This window comes from Microcebus murinus, chromosome 23 (genome assembly GCF_040939455.1).
Source record: "Microcebus murinus isolate Inina chromosome 23, M.murinus_Inina_mat1.0, whole genome shotgun sequence".
Classification (NCBI taxonomy): Eukaryota; Metazoa; Chordata; class Mammalia; order Primates; family Cheirogaleidae; genus Microcebus; species Microcebus murinus.
In genome coordinates, this window is record NC_134126.1 from 12,182,780 (window position 1) to 12,203,012 (window position 20,233).

Here is a 20,233-nt window from a genome sequence, read left to right on the forward strand (position 1 = left end):
TGGGCGGGGCCTCCGGCGGGGCGGGGCCTGGCGCTGGGTTTTTCTGGCGCTCGCCTGTGATTTGCCGAGGGCTTCGAGCCGGAAGCGGCTGGGAGGCGTTGGCGGCAGCGGCGGCGCACGTGGTGACGTGCGAGGGGGTGCGGCGCGAGCGGTCGCGGCGGCGGCGGCAGAGTCTCCCGGTCGCGCGTGGAGGTCGGTTGCTCGGAGCTGCGGGGCGCAGTTTCTCCGTCTGCGGCTTCGGCGCAGCTGTGCCGGCGAGCGAGCGAGCGAGTTCCCGCGAGTCCTCGGTGGCGCCCCCTCCTCGCAGCCGCCACTGACTGGCCGCTCGTCCTCCCGCTCGACCGCCGCCTCCCTCCGTCGCCTCGAGGCGCTTTCCGTTGGGCCGATCCCGCCCGCTTCCTCCTGCTCCCCATCGAAGCGCTAGAGATGAATTTTTCCGTCTCTTCAGAGATGAACCAGGTAACAGGCGCCGGTTCTGCACACGGCGGACGCGGGAGAGGGCGCAGGCGGCGGGGAAGGGTGGGAGGCGCGGAGCGGCGTCCCGGTCTCCCGGGAGGACGCCCCGAGCGGCGGCCGCTCTCGGGGACGGCAGGCTGGCGCCGCGCCGGGCCGGCGCTCGGCCGCTGCCATGGTTGCCGAGCCGCGTTGGCGGCCGCGGGCGGTGCCGGCCGCCTCGGGGAGCGCGGAGGCTCAGGTCCCAGGTCCCTCTTTTTCACCGGGGCGGGGGGGCAGGGTGGGAGGAACGCGAGGTTTTGGCTCCCGGGGTCGTTGGGGGCCTGGGTCCGGGCGCCACCGGCGCGGGACTCTCGGCCTCGCTGTCAGAACGGACGCCTCGCGCTGGGTCTGCCTGGCATCTGGATTCTCCTCCGGAGGCCGCCGGGGCCTCGGCGCCTGTGGCGGGCAGCCAGCCCCGGGCCTGGAGTGGGCTGGCACCGGGTCCCCGATCGCCGTGGGCCGCGGGGTCCTTTGTTCCCGCTCCACGTTGCCCGCTTTTCTTGCCAAGCGCGGGGAGAAGGGGGCGGGAGGAGGGAGGGAGCGGCTGCCCTGACGTGTCGGCGCTGAGTGACTGCGGGGCCGGCCAATCCGGGCGGGGGTGTGCGGGCGCGGGGCGCCTGGCCGCCAGCCTCCGGAATGGGCGCCGGCCTGGCCGCGCGAGGGGGAAGGCCTGGGGCTGCAGCGCGGGCCACTCTTCGGCGCTCTTTTTTATGAAAGAGGTAGGTGGCGAGGTTTGCTCTTTTTCCGTACTTCCCCCTTTTTTGCTAAGGGACTCTGGTCTTGATCGGAAGGTATCAGTATCAGATTAGGGTTGAACGTAGGGGAACTTGAACCACTACTTCAGAACTACATTTACCTTTCCCCCCAGTACGTAGTAGACAAATCTGTTGGTTTGAGACAGCTGATATTTCAAACCAAGAGAAATCACATGGCCCACAGGGCGCATTTTTGTTTCCTAATGTCTAATGATGACGAGTTAGAACTTTAAGCTGTTCTTTGAGTTCTTATGTGTTGTGATTGCCTGTATAGTAATAAATGACAACTCTGGAAGCCTGGTACTATTAACAATTGAACAAGTACAGCATACCATCATGACATATTTTCTCTTAATTCTTACACCAGCAGTTGCTTTAGGAATAACAAATATTGATGAATACTTTTAGGCAGAATCCTGCTGAAACATGTGTCTTAAAGATGCTGAAGGAGCAGTTGTATTTGTAAGTCTGGACATGAGGTAAACTGACTAGAATTGGATTGAGACTAATATCATTTAATGCCAGCAGGCAGGCTACTTACCTATCAAAATTTGGTAGGTGAGGGTAAACAGGACTTGAACCACTAACCAGAGAAAGACCCGGAATGGTTTTCCTCTATTTTCCTAATAGATGAAACTTCTAATTAATTAATAGATGCTGATATCTATAGCCATTGTCTTAATTTATAATTCTTTATTTCTGACTTTTCCCTCCATGACAAAGCATTTCAAATTTTAGTCTTAGGTCTAAATTAGTGTCTTTTGGCTATTTGTTTTTGGAAAGTGAGGTTTTGCTTTTCTTGCTTGAAGGATATGTTAGATGGCAATTGAATGTGTGGTTTTGAAAATAAGTTTTTTAATTTAAGTCTGTTATTAGAGAGGGCTAAAGTGCAGTAGTATCACCATAGCTCACTACAACCTAAAACTCTTGGACTCAATCCTTTTACCTCAGCCTACTGAGTAGCTGGGACTACAGGTGCCACCCACCACACCCAGCTAACTTTTTACTTTTTGTAGAGACAGGTGTCTCACTGTTGCTCAGGCTGGTCTTTAACTACTGACCTTAAGCAATCCTCCGGCCCCACCCTCCTAAAGTGCTAGAATTTCAGGCATGAGCCACTATGCCTGGCCCTATTAGGCTCTATCTTAATCATTGATAATTGATAATTATAATTGATAAGGTGAAGTATCCTAAAAAATAACTTCCTTGACTTTTTAGCAGTATCATTGTATAGTTAAATCCTGCAAGTAGGAATTCTTAAAGGTTAAGGGTCCTCCCACCATGTTCTCTGTTAGAGTGTAAATTGAGGTATTATGAATAAGGAAGTGATTTCTGGGTTTTTGTTAGAACCACACAAAAAAAATACATGCTTATCTTATAAACTGAAGTAACACCTTGGTGACTGTTTCTAAACCTGTACCTAGATCAGTACTCTTACACTTTTAATATCAACCTGAATGCCTAACAGGTAACTCAGCATTAGACCATCCCAAACCAAAGTCTTCCTTTCTCCATGCAGCAAACTAAAAACGACTCAGTGTTATGCTTCTTGGAATTCTTAATTATAATATATATTTGAATAATGATGCCACATCCAAGCTAAAATATCTTAAGTCTCCACTGCCTTAGTTAAGGACTAAGCATGGGTGTACAGAATCTTTATGTAACTGTACTATTTCCTGTTACCCATCCCCCACATATCTGTTTCAATGCCCTATGCTTCCTTACTTAACTCCTTCATCTGTTCTCCATTCTCAGCACTGTTTAAACCTTGGAATTAGTCTCTCTTACTTCCTCTCTCACTGTTTACCATATGCATCCTACAACTCTACAAATTTACAATCTATTAAAATGAAATAGCTGCAAGTTTCTGGAATATATTTGCTCTCATACCTTTTTTTCTCTTTTGTTCAAGCTGTTTTCACTGGTTTATCTGTCTTCCTGTCCAGCCTGTGAAGTGGTTAAGGATAGGGAATTGAGTTAACTCCATTGTGTTATGAGCATTCCATTTCACTTTGTGCCTGCCATATGTTTGGTGCCCAGATGTTTGTTTTGTAATGAAAGAATTACAGAACTCTGAGGTTAAAAGCATGGAGCAAATGAGTGAGTTTTTATATAGATGGATAGTGATAGTGGTTTTTAGAGGGTTCATTGGGAAGCTGAAACTTCTGATTTTAAAAAGGTCTGTTGATTTACTTTGTATTATAAAGTCTCTCCTTTTAAAATGGAGTTGATTGCTACTTTGTGGGAATTGACTGCCCTCAAAAGATTGCCTTTACACTAATTTGCCTTGAAGTTTTAAGGATGCTTTGAAAGTTTGATTATAGTGTTTTATCTTGCTCTTAAGAAAAGCCAGAGAATTTTGGGAGAGTCCATATTATGCCTACCTTTTTTAATACTCCTGTTAATAAGACCTGTTGAATTGTATTTCACTTAAGCTAATCTTTCTGGGCTATGGTAATTTGTGAACTGCTGGATGTTAAGCAGTTTAATTACTCATTTATGAATCTTCTATATTCTTTTTTCTTGTACTAGCCATACAGAGGAACTGAAATATATTGTATTTATCAGAATATATTGTATTTGATCCCAGTTTTAATCTTAAAAGTGGATTAATTGGAAGTATATTTTAAATATCAAACAAAATTCTAAGTTTTATGCTTTTATGTGACTCTAGGATGTTTGGGCTTTTTGGTTTGGATTTTCAAGGAAAAACATTCTCCCCATTTTTTTATTCCACTAGTTATTGTGCTTGAATTTCATAAACCACATACCACATAAGATCTTCCATGAATTTCCGGGGTAGTTTTAAAACTCTTGATTTGCTCAGCTTACTTTAATGAAAGTGACTGTGAACTTTCAAAAACATGGTTTTACAGGTAGAAGTTGATCTGACCGTTACCAAACTTGGGGGGAGGTTGGGAGGAAGGACATAGTTTATGAAAGCAGTAAGTGAATAAAGTAAGTTTGTATTAACTTAAATGTCACCTGGACTTGGGCTAGCTTTTAAAAATCAAGCAGGATTGTACTAATCAGTAGATATTAACAAGATTAGATGAGGTTCATATTCAGACCTTGATGAACTAAAAATCAAGTATTAAATGTAGTAGGACTCACTCTATGCCAAGTTCCTCCAAAAATTCTCCAATGTATTCTCCCAAAGGACATGGAAGAAGTTGTTTTGTTCTGTTTTATTAAGAGAGAGTCATGCTCTGCCCAGGCTGGAGTGCAGAGGCTCCATCATAGCTCACTGCAGGTTCAAATGCCTGGGCTCAAGCTAGCCTCCTGCCTCAGACTCCTGAGTAGCTGGGACTACAGGCTTGTGGCTATAATTTTTTGGTTTCTTTAGGATAGTGTGTTATCTCTGTGAATAAAGAATTGTGTGTATTTGGGAGAATATTTGTTTTCTAATTTCTTAGGAAAAGCTTAATTAACCAACCTAGATAAAAATGTAGAGCCAAGGAAATCAGTATTACATAATAGTTTGATATAGTTTTGATGCAGAGGTAAGCCTTCACAACAATCCCAAGCTAAGCTGTATACTTGGGTTTCCTTGAAATGAAACCTAAGTTATGGAGACATATATGAGATCCAGCTCTTACAGATTGTCAATATGCTAAACTTAACACAGTTGGTCTATTGCATTAGTACTGGACCAGCTTGCAGTGGAGCCTGTGGTAAGTGATTATTTACTTTGACATAATTGTTAGGTTTAGAATTGTGGGTTTGATTGATGCATGAGGCAAATCCAAGTCCTTTTAAGATATTCCTAAAAATTGATATATTTGCACATATTTCAAATAATTTCTTAGTTCTGGCTTCCAGAATTAACACTGATGTAATAGCGGTTCAAGTGATTAAAAAGTAAGTGCCATCTGAATTTGACACTAGTAATTGATGATGACATGTGAAAATGAAGGGGGAAAGAATAGGTAGGAGTACTGATTACCTTGAAGATTAGATATGAACCAGAAATTCCATTGGTATTTATTACTTTATGAAAAAAATGACCAGTTATCAGTATATTCCCTTTTATTTATTTAGTTTGTTTCAACAAATTACTCATCTTTATGTTCAAGTTCCTAGGCTAGTCCTGGTAGAGGGGAGATGGGTTTGGATACAAAAGGTGAACAAAACAAAGGTTTTGCCTTCACAGGGGTCTGAAACCAAGGAAGATAAACAGGTACATAGAAGTATTAGCTCAGAATAGACCAGCTAGAAGATCATATATACCTTTCAGAGAGACTTCTGAGTGCAGAGGATGAGACTCTGCTTCCCAACTGGGAGGATTTGGCAAGAGGCTTTATGACTGTAAGATTTCATCTGGCAGAGGTTGGGTTAAAGGAATTCAAGGTAGAGAGAACAATTAGAACAAAGTTACAGAGGCTGGGAAGCCAGAGCACATTTTGAGGAATAGTATCTCTGGTTTGTAACATTATATACGAGTTTGGGAATTAATGCTCAAAGGTTGCTTGCTGGCTCCTAAAAACAGATCATATGTTTATGTATTAGTTGGAATCTAATAGTAAAGAATATTGAGTTAACCAATGTTTACGTTTGTTCTGTGATTCTTGTGCTTTTATACCCCACTTAAAACAGTAAGTCGTTAGCTCCTGTCCTCTGGGTAAGGTTTGTTTGTTTATGTTTTTTAAGATCACCTAGGTAGTCAAGTTAAAAATATTTATGTATAATTGCATTTGTGTTCTTTTTTTATATAGTGTGAATATTTTTGCCACTTACCTCAAAATCAAAGATCAGGACTTGTTTTGCATGATCTACTCTACCTAGATCAATAAAAGTCTTTGATCTTTATGAATGTCTAACTTAAATTTGTCATTGTTACAGATTATGATGTACCGTTATCACAGAAGAAATATGTGTCTATAGCTTTTAAGGACTTGATTACATCATTTCAAGCCTGATAGTTTTGGAATCACAATTAGAGCTTAAGACACGTCTGCCTTTACTCCAACCACCTGTCTTCAGACCTCGACAACGTGCTGCGTTTTAACACTCCTTTATCTTTCAATAAAGAGTTCTCAGAAATTTATTTATCACCAATATAATAGGTAAGTGAATATTCAGTGCCCAGGCCAGCATTAAGATACATTGTTTTTCTGAAGACTGTGCAGAGTATATTAATAGTCTTTCATAATTTTTAAAAAGGTAGAGAAAACAATAATAACTTGAATATGAATGTGGAAAATGTTTTCATAGTTTACCTTTCTATAGTTTGACTTGAAATAAATCAGTTACTTCAAAATGAAATATATTGCTGCTTTTTAGTGATGTATTTTGTGTAGTTATTCAATTGTTTAGAAGTAAAAGTGAAATGCAAAAACTCTTAAAGAAGTTACTATTATGTAATCTTAAGTTATTTAAAATATATGAAACTTATAAAAGGAACAGACTGTAAGTTTATCTTCTTAAATTTCTCTACCTTACATATTTCAAAACATTTATGAATATCATTTGGCAGATACAGTGAGGAGACATATTTTAAATAGTGTGTGTTTTAGGCAAAGGAAGAATCAGGCAATTTTCCACATCTAAATCTTGATAATATATAATTTTGAAGAATAGAGTCAAATGGTGGGGGCCCTTTAAGGAAACTGAACAAGGGGAGGATTGGAATAAATAACAGTTTTTCTCATTTGTGAGTAAAGGAAACAGGAGCCCAAATCCAAGGAAACCTGTAAGTGATGGCTACTTCACATCCTCTCAGGCTTTTAGGTTGCTCATTATATGGGTTTGGGTAGGACAGAGTTTCATTTGCTTCCCTTCAGAATGAATGTGCTAATAGGCATGGAAACCTGGCCAAAATTGTTGAGATACCGCTACTATATGAATCCTTGAAAAGACTTAAGACCAAAGTATAGGAGTACAAAGATTTGGACATTCAACACCTGTGTTGTTTTAGCTGGGGTTTAGTGTGATAACAGCTTTTGTTTTTTTGGTAAAAACAGAATCTTGCCGTGTTGCCCAGGCTGGTCTCAAACTCCTGGCCTCAAGGCTAAAATTTTTATATGTTATTATTTATAGTTGGAATTTGAGAATAAAGATACTGTATTACTCTTTAGATTTTAAAAACTACCATTTGCAAGTAAAACAACTCAGCTCTTTTTCTGCTATTTAGCCACATTTATAAGGAAAAATGATTCCTAACGGATATTTGATGTTTGAAGATGAAAATTTTATTGAGTCTTCTGTTGCCAAATTAAATGCCTTGAGGAAAAGTGGACAGTTCTGTGATGTTCGACTTCAGGTATTTAAAATTTAATTGGAAACTTATAGAATTGATCTTTTGTTACTTAAAGCCATAAGTTCTTAGACTTGCTTGTTTTCTTTTTCATTGGCATTTAATGAAATGACTTTTTGAAAAGAATTCTTTACCTAGAAATGTAAGATAAAGGAGTCCAATGTAGTAACTAGCTAGAGAAATACATAATCCACTTCTCATTTTAATTCTTTATAATTTCAGGTCTGTGGCCATGAGATGTTAGCACACAGAGCAGTATTGGCTTGCTGCAGTCCCTATTTATTTGAAATATTTAATAGTGATAGTGATCCTCATGGAGTTTCTCATGTTAAGTTTGATGATCTCAATCCAGAAGCTGTTGAAGTCTTGTTGAATTATGCCTACACTGCTCAGTAAGTACTTTGAAGTAAACAATGTAATTAGGGAACATCATCAGAAAATTCCAAGTCTCTCTAAATATATTTATATTGAGTATCTGTGTTTTAAGGCTTTGGTATCATAAATAATATAGAAATTTTTTTAATAGGTTGAAAGCTGATAAGGAGTTAGTAAAAGATGTTTATTCTGCAGCAAAGAAGCTGAAGATGGACCGAGTAAAGCAGGTAGAGTATTAGAAGTAATATTCAAGGATTTATTAATACTTACATGATCAGAATGCAGAATTTGTTATAAAACATTTTGTTAATCTCAAGAACTTGAAAATGCCCCCTTTTTTTCCCCTCAGAGAATTGAATATGCTATTTTAACACTTTGTCTATAAGGTACCAAGATCACACTACCTCTCAGATAACTTGAGCCAAGTCTCACTCTTTCAGGAGTCTTCTCTGGACGGGTGGCTATGTCAGTCTCTAATAGCATGAATTAAAGTATTCATTTGTTCTGTGAAGAGGGGACTTCAGTGAAAAAAACAGTAGACATTTTTTTTTTAATTCATCTGTTTTTATCAAGAGTAAATAACATAAGTTATATCCTCAATTCTTTGGTTTCTTACATTCCCTGGTTTCCTCTTTAAAGCATTCCTTGTAGAATTTAATGCCAGTGAGAAGTACTTAATAATTCATAGGAAAAGGGCATTTAATCTTTGAATGTTGGGGGGGTGGGTCAGTAAATTGTAGGCCACGGCCAGCCTGCCTCTTCCTGTAAAGTTTTATTGGAACACAGCCATGTGTATTCATTCACATATGATCTGGCTGCTTTCCAGCTATGGTGACAGAATTGAGTAGTTGTGACAGACAATATGTCCCATAAGCCTACAATACTTAATATTTGGCCCTTAAGAAAAAGTTTGATTTACTGGCTCTTCCTCTAATGCCATTCCTAATGTAGTTTCATTTTCAAATTTTTTTCCTAGTTGTCTTATCTTTTCTCCAGCCAAAGTAAATTGTTTGCAGCATCTTTCCTACTTCTATCTGCATTCCACATCAACATCACCTCTCCTATAGAGCCCAATCCAGATTCTGCCTTTTATGAAGCCTTACTGAATTATTCTGATAATTGAAAATACTTATCTGAACCTATATAGCATTTCAGTTTGTTGCATCTCTCCTTAAACAGCTTACACATTTATGCAGCATTCTTTGATATTTATCATTGTATGTTTGTTATTCCCACTATTAAATTTGTTGTATTAAGACAATGATTTTTGATTCATTTTTATATCTTCACATGGTGCTTACACTTTGAACATTAAATATTTGTTGATTAGAATAGATGTAATTGTTGGCACACATATATTCCTTTCCCAAGGTTTGTGGCGATTATTTACTATCTAGAATGGATGTTACCAGCTGCATCTCTTACCGAAATTTTGCAAGTTGTATGGGAGACTCCCGTTTGTTGAATAAGGTTGATGCTTATATTCAGGAGCATTTGTTACAAATTTCAGAAGAGGAGGAGTTTCTTAAGCTTCCCAGGCTAAAGGTAAGGAGGAAAATCTATGAACAGATTTAATACTATCTAGTTTAAATCTCTGTCCATGTTTCAAGCAAGTGAGTAATGGTTATAAAAACAATAATACGTTGAAATTATATTGTTATTGTTAGCACGTAATGGGTTTCTGCCTACCAGTTTGTTTATTTTCTTTGTTTTTGGTTACTGATTTCCTTATAAATTAGAGTAAATGTATGGAATGCGATTGGGCATCTATGATAACTATTGTGAAATTGAGAAGTAAGCTGAGAATTAAAAACTCAACACTGATGTGTGTGTCATTGTTTTTTTTTTTCCAACTCAGTTGGAGGTAATGCTTGAAGATAATGTTTGCTTACCCAGCAATGGCAAATTGTATACAAAGGTAATCAACTGGGTGCAGCGTAGCATCTGGGAGAATGGAGACAGTCTGGAAGAGCTGATGGAAGAGGTTAGTTTTAGAGTAAATGGGATTCAACAATTCTTAAAAATTACTTTGCTATAACATAAAGGATTCCCTTTCACTTTTATTTTATAACCATGACCCTAAAGAATTTAAATTTTGCTATAGGTACCCCTAAGCTGAGAAACAGGGGGGGTGTCCAGGTGAGCTGAATGAACTGTTCAGTTTGGTCTTCTGCTTTTCTTTTTTTGTTTCTTTGCTTATTATGTGCTGTTAACTTTCTTTAAAGTAGCATGTAATTTGCTGTAGAAATGGGAGGTGATACTGAGATTTTCTGTAGATTCTTAATTTTTCTTCACAGGTTTTTGCTTTAAATTTGACAAGTAGGTAAAAGCTTCTAATGGTTGTTCCTCCCCATTGATTTATCTCCCCATAGGTTTATTAACAAAACTAGGATACCCAAGACTGAAGAAACAAGAAGAAACTTCAAGTGTATTGACACGTAAAGAAGCAGCAGTCCTGCCCCAGTTCTCCTAAGAAAAATCCGCTGTGGGCAGAGAACGATGATGATTTAATGGTGTTTACTCCTTTACAGGATTCTCATCTTTAAAGCTTTGTGTTTTTCAATGGTGTTGTTCATACATACAGTCACTCACTTAACTTGAGCTATTTTTTAAAATACATAAGAAAAACAAAGTTAATGGAGAAATGGTGGAAGTTAAAAATATGCATGTGGAGCAATAGAATAACCTTGAGTTTATCACTCCACTTAAGCCTTTCGGAGTCCCCTAAAGCAGGTGTCCTCAAACTGCGGCCCGCGGGCCACATGCGGTGTTTTTGCCCATTTGTTTTTTTGCTTCAAAATAAGATATGTGCAGCATGCATAGAAATTTGTTCATAGTTTTTTTTAAACTATAGTCTGGCCTTCCAACTGTCTGAGGGACAGTGAACTGGCCCCCTGTTTAAAAAGTTTGAGGACCCCTGCCCTTAAAGGCTTACCAAATCTGTTAGGCCTGGAAAAACAGTCATCCTTATGTTCTAAAAGGTCTAACAGATCTTTAAATTCTCTATGATTTCCCACTTGAAAATCAGATGCATTAGCTACGTGTTTGCATCTGTCAAGGGAGATAGCTCTGCAGCTTACTTGGATTTTTGCATTTGTTTTTTCTTTATGTTTTTCTTGACATTGCCTACAGGAGGGAAATGTTTATGCAAATCAGGCCATTTATCTTCAGGTGTAAACTATATTCAGTATTTTATTGTAAATATGTATATTCTTTAAGAGTCTATATTTTGTACCTAGTGCCTTTTTTCTTAGTGCTATATAATAGAAGCTATGAACAAAGTGAAGATTTCTTTCAAGCCAATCAAGCCAAGGACTCTTCGGCCAGTAGTGGAAGATTATGTATTTGATTTTGGTTTTTGGATTTTGGTTTTTAAATTTTTACTACCATGACATGTATTTTTCTTTACTTCGGGATCCTGCCAGAGTAACATGTCAAGAAGCTCAAGAAGCACACTGGAGGTTACCTTGAGGCGTTTGTGTAATCTGCATACTAGTGGAGTAGCCATGGTGACCGTAGCCACATGGGTGTTCTGTTGCTGTTTTGCAGGTTCAAACCTTGTACTACTCAGCTGATCACAAGCTGCTTGATGGGAACCTACTAGATGGACAGGCTGAGGTGTTTGGCAGTGATGATGACCACATTCAGTTTGTGCAGGTACACATTGCACAGTCTGAGGTAACCTCAGGTTAAAATTTGACGAGAGAATTTTATAGCATACTTAAATTTTCCTTTAGTAAAGGAAAGTGGACCAATTTCATTGGTATAACTGAACAAAAACATTTTTGGGAGAAAACAAGGATATCTCAGAGTTACTAGCATTTTTGCCCCGTGAAAAGACATTAACAAATTAGGAAACCCCATATAAATTTTTTTGTAACTAAATAGGATTTATAAGTAGTAAGAAAAGGGGCCAAGAAGATGAAACAATGTAGAAAATATGTTATTATAGTAAGATTGTGAAAAATAGTTGTTTGCAGCAGGCATGGCTAAAAGATGCAATTTTTTAAAAAGGTGCAACGGAACTTAAATTGTTCATGGCTATGAAAGAAATTTTGAATGTTTTTTTCATTACTGAGCTCTCTTATTTCAAATTAGAAATGGTATTGTTAAGATGGACTATATATGGTTTAATAAATTTTAAAGTGGTTTATTATATGTTACAACCTGATCTAGAAATTTCTTGGAACAAAATGAATTAAAACACACGAGTTCCGTTGTGCTGATCGAGTTACTTTACCTTTTATAAAATACAATTTTACTTTTTCCCTACCTTCAGTAGATAAACATACATACTCAAACACATTACCAACAATTAATAGAGAAGAAACATATCAGGTATAAGTTTTTTAGTTTATGGACAAATACAGAAAAGTACATAAACTATAAGTGCCACATAGTGAACCCACCAGCATAAACACAACCCAGGTCAAGAAGAGAAAATTTCTAGCATCCTGGCAGCCTTCCTCTTGCCCTAGTCACTGCCCTACACTGCTCCAAAAGAAACAAATATCCAACCTTCTGACACAAATTTATATAAATGGTCATACAGTATGTATTCTTTTCATTTGACCTTCAGCTCAGTATTATATTAGTGAGGAATTAGTTATAAAAGTAGTCAGAGTCAACCTAGATGAAGGGGTGTTTTCCTTTAAAAATTAGAAGGTAAATGGTAGACTCAGTAGTAACCTATATGGTTATGTTATCAAAGCAGAGGTTGAGTGCCCAATGAAGTTGCAGGCCATAATGTTCAGTGTGGGGTCACAAAAATGTGTGAGAGACAGTTTCTGCTTGTATTATAAGAGAAATAATACAGAATTTTAAGAGGTATCTACAAAAGGCCTAAAAAGGAGGGCATAGTGGAGACTATAGAAACCAAGGATATTTCACAGAGGAGGAAACTTTTGAGCAGTCTTACAATTTTGAGAAGTTTGTATAGCAGACGGAGATATGTTAGATAGCAAAGAATATGTGTACAAGGATGGTACTCTTGGAATTGCAGGTCATAAGACTAAGAAATTAGGTAAATGCTACCTGAATGGGGCTCATACCTTATCCTACAGACAGTGGGGAGCCTACATGCAATTTTAGGTAATAGTAGAGTGATATGAACAGATACATTTCACACCTTGAGTAATAGTGAAAAACTGGGAAACAGCCTAATTAGAGCTCTAACTTTAACAGTCTCTGGGTTGGGGGGTGCCACCTGATTTGTGGTTTTTTAGTTTCCGAAATTATTGTCTTGGACCCTTCCTATTTTTATAATCAGACACAGAAAGTAGATTAAAGGTTGTGAGACTAATTTGTAGACAATTGCAAGCAGTTATTCAGGTTTTTTAAAAATGATGAGGGTTTAATCTAAGGGCATGAAGGAGAAAGGATGGGTTCATGTCTATAAATAGACATTCATATTTACAAAGGTCAACTTAGGAGGCCTTAGTGATTGTTTAGATTAGGAAGATTTTGAGAATGAGTGGGATTCTGACATATGTGACTCATTAGAATGTGGTACCATGAATAGAGATCATGAAGTAATAGGAATGAGGGGGACACACATTAGGCTTCAGGAATAGGAAAAGGAGTTTGAAAAGCCATTAGAAAAGTAGGAGGACAAATAGAATCTAATGTTATAAAAGCTACCAAAGGTAGGAGAAGAAAGTTTGAAGGAGTAAACTGTTAAATCCTTCTCTGAGAGGTTTAGGGATATCCCCTTCGCATATTAAAGGAGTTGACCATCATTTCTGTATTAGGCTTGTTACCTTCATTATTACAGTGCTTTTCTCTTCCACGTTCATTTTTCTCTGAATTTTCGTTTGTGCATTACAATAGTTTTTCTTCCTGTAATACATCTGCAGTATAAGCACCATCCATTTGTGACACTTTGGACCCCTTCTTCCCACAGAGTGGGATGGGGTTTTGTGTACCTTGTAATTCCTAATAGCAGATAAAGTTAGTTATCTCTAACCTTATCTTTTATTCCTCATATTTTGTACTATGACAGATTGTGTCATAGTATAAAAAGAGTACAGTTTATTCAGAATTTCTAATCTTTTTAAAAATGCTTTGTATGTATTCAAGGAGTACAAGTGCTGTTTTGCTCCAGTGGTGTATTGCCTTGTAGTGAAGTTAGGGCCTCCAGTGCCTCCCTCACTGGAGCGACACACTGTACCACCAAGCAACCTCCCACCGTCTGCTTCCGCAGCCCCCAACCCTTCCAAGTCTTCACTGTCCATCATCCCACACTCTGCTTCCATATGTACACATTATTTAGCTTCCACTTATAAGTGAGAACACTTGTTATTTGTCTTTCTGTGTCTGAATTGTTTCACTTAGATAATGGTCTCCAGTTTCATCCATGTTGCTGTAAAAGACATGATTGCATTCTTTTTGTGGTTGAATAGTATTCCTTTGGATACATACACACCACATTTTCTAATCATCTATTGATAAATGCTTAGGTTGATTCCACATCTTTGCTATTGTGCATAGTACTGTGACAAACATACGGATTCAGGAATGTTTTTTATATATTAATTTATTTTCCTTTGAGTATATACCCAGTAGTGGGATTGCTATATCATATGGTAGTTCTATTTTTAGTTCTTTGAGAAATGGCCATACTGTTTTCCATAGAGGTTGCACTCATTTCCACTAACCAGTGTATAAATGTTCCCTTTTCTCTGCATCCTTGCCAACATCTGTGATTTTCTGTCTTTTTAAGAATCTTTATTTTAGCTGTATTGCCTCTGGCTATGCATATCTTCTGAGTTTTAATATTTTTATCTATTAAAATCAGTAGATAATATCACGCTGTCTGGATTAAAAGAGATGATGTGTATAAGGTGCCTAATACCTAAGTACATACTAAATACCTAAATGGAATTTAATGATAACCATTGACATAATACATTCCCTGCTTTTTCTCAAAATAGCCTATATATGTTATAACCACACTTGATGTATGACCCAGCAAGAGGTGGGGAACCTGTGGCCTCAAGGCCACGTGTGACCCCTTGACCAAATCCAAACTTCACAGAACAAATCCCTTTATTGAAAGGATTTGTTCTGGAAAATTTGGATTCAGTCAAAAGGCCTAACATTTGGTCGTTTTGTTGTTGTTGTTGTTGTTTATAGCTTCAAGTAGCTACCACAGTCTTTTTCTCTTTTACTTGCTACATGGCCTTTTGCTTCCACTAAACAGAAATTTCCATTAGAAATCTTACCTATCCATGTGATCCGGCCCGCTAGAGCAGAATAAGTGGATGAACATGTTTGGCCAGGTACTGAAGGTGGTGCCTGTTCACTTGGCAGTTCTCAGAGTAGTCTTGATTTCAGTTCTATATATCCTTTGGAAGTGGAAAAGAGTAAAGTAATCGGAAGAAACCCATCAAAGAAAACTCATACATGTATGAGAACACATGTGTATGTAGTTCTCTTACAGTCATTTGGAAATTGACAGTTCGCTCATTTCTCCCTCTTTTAGTGTTGCTATATATTCTACTTTTGTGAATATTTGGTTCTTTTAGTAATGTTTCATTTCTGATTACTATTTTTTATTGTATTTTGATGTAGAAAACCACTCTATAATACCTATAAGGTAACCTTAGAGAAATCTTTAAGTGTTTCTTGTAATCGCTACTTTTTTCTGTAAAGTAGGTTCAGAGCAACTGAATGACTCTGCTCACTTTTTGCTGGCATTGTATGAAGGATACCTGTACATATGATTTAGTTAGGTTTGACAATTTCATGGAGACAGTGGGTTAAATGTATTCTCTGTTAATTAATTCATGCCATTTAAAATTTATAGCATCTTTTCAAAGATTCTATACTTAATATAAGAATCTGAGCTTATATGGATTATAGGCTATTTTTTCCTTTCTCAATTGAGGTATCATTCTGATACTTGATTTGCAACATGATTTTTGAATTGTTTAAATTGAACTTTTTCTGACCAAGCTTACTGTATGGGCATAGTTGTTTCATTACTAAGTGGAGACGGAAGTATGCCAGTAATTGTGTCAATTAGAAAATGTTGGTTTGTGTTAAATGTGGTGTGCTATATATGTCATACATAGGTGAAGGATACCCAGTGTTTTTGCACTGAGTATTGAAAAAGATACTTAGTGCTATGGAATAGCTCAGGAACAAAAAGGTACATCAGGTGTGGTCTTTGGCTAGGTTTCTGTAGCTGCCTTTTGATTTTGCAGAAAAAGCCACCACGTGAGAATGGCCATAAGCAGATAAGTAGCAGTTCTACTGGATGTCTCTCTTCTCCAAATGCTACAGTACAAAGTCTTAAGCATGAGTGGAAAATCATTGCTTCGGAAAAGACTTCAAGTAAGTATATGACACTTGCCAGATTGTCTTCGGTTTATCTATTTTAAGAAGTGTTTGACAACACTTTAATACTCTTAAATTGACTTCTTGTGGAAAAAACTCAGAAGCAATTAAACTTAAAAAACAATAGCAGATTATTCCAGTCTGGCTTCTGGAGACTGTGGAGTCCAATTCAGGATCATACAGCAACCAAAAGTGATAGTAATTATATCTTATCATCTTAAACATGGAACTCTTGTGCTTACAGATAACACTTACTTGTGCCTGGCTGTGCTGGATGGCATATTCTCTGTAATTTTCCTTCATGGGCGAAACAGTCCACAGAGCTCACCAACAAGTACTCCAAAACTAAGTAAGAGCTTAAGCTTTGAGATGCAACCAGATGAGCTAATCGAAAAGCCCATGTCGCCTATGCAGTACGCACGATCCGGTCTGGGAACAGCAGAGATGAATGGCAAACTCATAGCTGCAGGTAAGAACAGAAGGATGAGTGCTGTATAGAAGCATTCAACTGGCTAAGCTTGTAAATGGGTATTTGTTTACACTTGCTGGTGACATGCAGACTTTGGAAGAGAGGGTTTATAAATACCATTGAATATGCCTAACCTTCAGTTCATTGTTTCTACTATTTTAAAAATAAACAAACTGTAAAGTGGATAAATTTTTCTCCTAATTTTCAAACCAAGATTAAGCAATTTACTCACACTGATGTTATTTTTCAGCTGTAATAATCACTTAGTTAAAAACATCAACTAATGGGTCCTTAAAAACTTTTGATACTTTTTGGTCCAGTTTAATATTTTAAACATAAATCTTTGTGGTTCTTTTATCAGGTGGCTATAACAGAGAGGAATGTCTTCGAACAGTTGAATGCTATGATCCACACACAGATCATTGGTCCTTTATTGCTCCTATGCGAACACCGAGAGCCCGATTTCAAATGGCCGTACTCATGGTAAGCACATTATGTTGCAAAAGTAACCCGTAATTTAGCTTTTGTCTCATAACTTCAGAATGGCAAAAACTCTCCTCTCTTGTTTTGGCATAGGGCCAGCTCTATGTGGTAGGTGGATCAAACGGACATTCAGATGACCTGAGTTGTGGAGAGATGTATGATCCAAACGTAGATGACTGGATTCCTGTCCCAGAACTGAGAACTAACCGTTGTAATGCAGGTGATCAACTTTTCCTCTGACATAGCCAATATTTTAATATGATAAAATATCAATATATAACCATGTTTTATACTTACATAGGAGTGTGTGCTCTGAATGGAAAATTATACATCATTGGTGGCTCTGATCCATATGGCCAAAAAGGACTGAAAAATTGTGATGTATTTGATCCTGTAACAAAGTCATGGACAAGCTGTGCTCCTCTTAACATTCGTAAGTTGATTTCTTTTTTCCTCAAAGTTGGGTTTTTTAAAGAAGACCTGTGCATCAACAGTGTATGAAATACACACTTAAAGTTTTAGGAGATGTGGCAATAATCTTGGTTTGACTCGATTTTCCTTTTTCTTTTTATAGGTAGACACCAGTCTGCAGTCTGTGAGCTTGGTGGTTATTTGTACATAATCGGAGGCGCAGAGTCTTGGAATTGTCTGAACACAGTAGAACGTTACAATCCTGAAAATAACACCTGGACTTTGATTGCACCCATGAATGTGGCTAGGCGAGGAGCTGGAGTAGCTGTTCTTGATGGTAAGTGTTGGAATTTGGAGAGATGAATATATAGTGGCAAGAGTTTGTTCTAAAATGTCAGTGATAGCTACACACTTGTATAATGATGAATTCAGAAACAGTCATCTCTTCCAATGCAGTGGGGATTTGGTTTGTCATTTAGAAATGTCCTTTCTAATCAGAGACTCACAATCCTTGATACATAACTATTTTTGCCCTATTTTCTAATACCATCACATTGATGTATAATACTTAATTTTATCAATCTTTTGATAGGTGATGGGTCATTTTCTTCCATAAACCATACCCATAATGCATCATCTTAGATTTTAGTTTCCCATTCTTTAAGAGCAAGAATTTAAAGAATTTGATTTGCAAAACAAGTAAATGCTAATCCCTAGTCTTTTTCAATTGTCTGTTCCATACCTAATTGGAAAGAAAACCTTTAGACTATAGCTCAATTGGTGAAAGTTTTAAGTGTTTTCTGTATTATTGGTTATATTAAAAAAGAATTTAAAAATACACAGTAGCAAGTAGCCTACTAGCCTGGAGCCTTCAGCTTTTTGTGAATCTTATTCAGTGTGTTTTACGGATACATGGATGCAAGTTAAGTGATGGTGAGATGAGAAATTAATGAATTTGAGAATCAGTAATAAAATATTTTTTAAGCTTCAGAGTTATTTAATGCTAACATGTTATCCATTTGAAGATAATTTAACTATTTACTGTTCTGTATGTCTGTTCCCAGAAGAAATTTCTGTACCAAAATCATTTTATACAATTGGAAAGCTCTTAAGGTTTTTTGTGTCGGCCGGGCACAGTGGCTCACGCCTGTAATCCTAACACTCTGGGAGGCCGAAGCAGGCGGATTGCTCGAGATCAGGAGTTCGAAACCAGCCTGAGCAAGAGCGAGACCCCATCTCTACTATAAATAGAAAAAAATTAATTGGCCAACTAATATATATATAAAAAAAAATTAGCCGGGCATGGTGGCGCAAGCCTGTAGTCCCAGCTACTCGGGAGGCTGAGGCAGAAGGATTACTTGAGCCCAGGAGTTTGAGGTTGCTGTGAGCTAGGCTGATGCCATGACACTCACTATAGCCTGGGCAACAAGCGAGACTCTGTCTCCAAAAAAAAAAAAAAAAGGTTTTTTGAGTTATCTGAAATCTGCTTTCCTATAAGGTTTTTGTTTTGAATGTGTGTTCTGTGCACTAGGCTAATACAGAAAGTCCAGTGCACAGAGCTATTTTGATTTGCCATTTAGTAGCTGCATCTTTTTATTTTGGCATATTATAGGGGTACAGATTTTAAGGTTTCAGTAAATGCCCATTCCCCCCCTTCCTCCACAAGTCTGAGTCTCCAGCATGACCATCCCCCAGGTGGTGCACATCTCATTATATATGTATATACCTGCCTCTCTCCCACCTGCCCAATACCCTATTACTGTAGTATCTATGTGTCCACTTAGGTGCTTAGTAGCTGCATCTTTATGTGAGTTGTCCAACTTATTTGTGCCTCCCTTCTTCATCTGTGAAATAATAGTAGTAATTACCACATAGAGAATTATTGTGAGAATTATACTTTATTTAGATGCTGCTACTGCGTCCTTTCCGTCCTCCGTTTAAGTTGCCTAAGTTACATGTGGGAATTAGTTTTTACTGATTGGATTTGCATCCCCAGCTCCTAGAGGGTGTTTGCCATATTGATAGGCATTTAATAAATATTTCTTAACAGAATGAACAGACATTTCTACTTAAAAACCACTGATTTTTAAGCAAAAGGCAGATTTAGGGTTTCTTTCCCTTATTGTACTTTAGCCTCTATAGATTTAACTCGTCTCATTTCTCTTTTAGGAAAACTGTTTGTAGGTGGTGGCTTTGATGGTTCTCATGCCATCAGTTGTGTGGAGATGTACGATCCAAATAGAAATGAATGGAAGATGATGGGAAATATGACTTCACCAAGGAGCAATGCTGGGATTACAACTGTAGGGAATACCATTTATGCAGTGGGAGGATTTGATGGCAATGAATTTCTGAATACGGTGGAAGTCTATAACCTGGAGTCAAATGAGTGGAGCCCCTATACAAAGATTTTCCAGTTTTAACAAATTTAAGACCCTCTCAAACTAACAGGCTTAGTGATGTAATTGTGTTTAGTAGAGGTACACTTGTGAATAAGGAGGGTGGGTGGGTATAGATGTTGCTAACAGCAACACAAAGCTTTTGCATATTGCATATTATTAAACATGCTGTATATACTTCTTGTGTTTTTCTGGAAAGGAATGCAAAGATGAAGGTCTGTTTGTGTATTTTTAAGATGTCTTTGGT

The 20,233-nt window shown here is 38.1% G+C and overlaps 1 protein-coding gene across 1 annotated transcript; it reads left to right on the forward strand.

The window, feature by feature from the left end:
* Positions 1 to 321: 321 nt before the first annotated feature.
* Positions 322 to 20,163, forward strand: IVNS1ABP (influenza virus NS1A binding protein). Its single transcript, XM_012736343.3, has 15 exons — positions 322 to 459; positions 6,096 to 6,319; positions 7,387 to 7,515; positions 7,732 to 7,901; positions 8,036 to 8,111; positions 9,256 to 9,429; positions 9,743 to 9,868; positions 11,434 to 11,541; positions 16,092 to 16,221; positions 16,469 to 16,693; positions 17,055 to 17,176; positions 17,270 to 17,396; positions 17,478 to 17,609; positions 17,751 to 17,924; positions 19,757 to 20,163. Exons 3-15 carry the CDS (start codon positions 7,405 to 7,407, stop codon positions 20,008 to 20,010), a joined length of 1,929 nt encoding a protein of 642 aa, XP_012591797.1. The 5' UTR covers positions 322 to 459; positions 6,096 to 6,319; positions 7,387 to 7,404; the 3' UTR covers positions 20,011 to 20,163.
* The last annotated feature ends 70 nt before the right edge of the window (positions 20,164 to 20,233 follow it).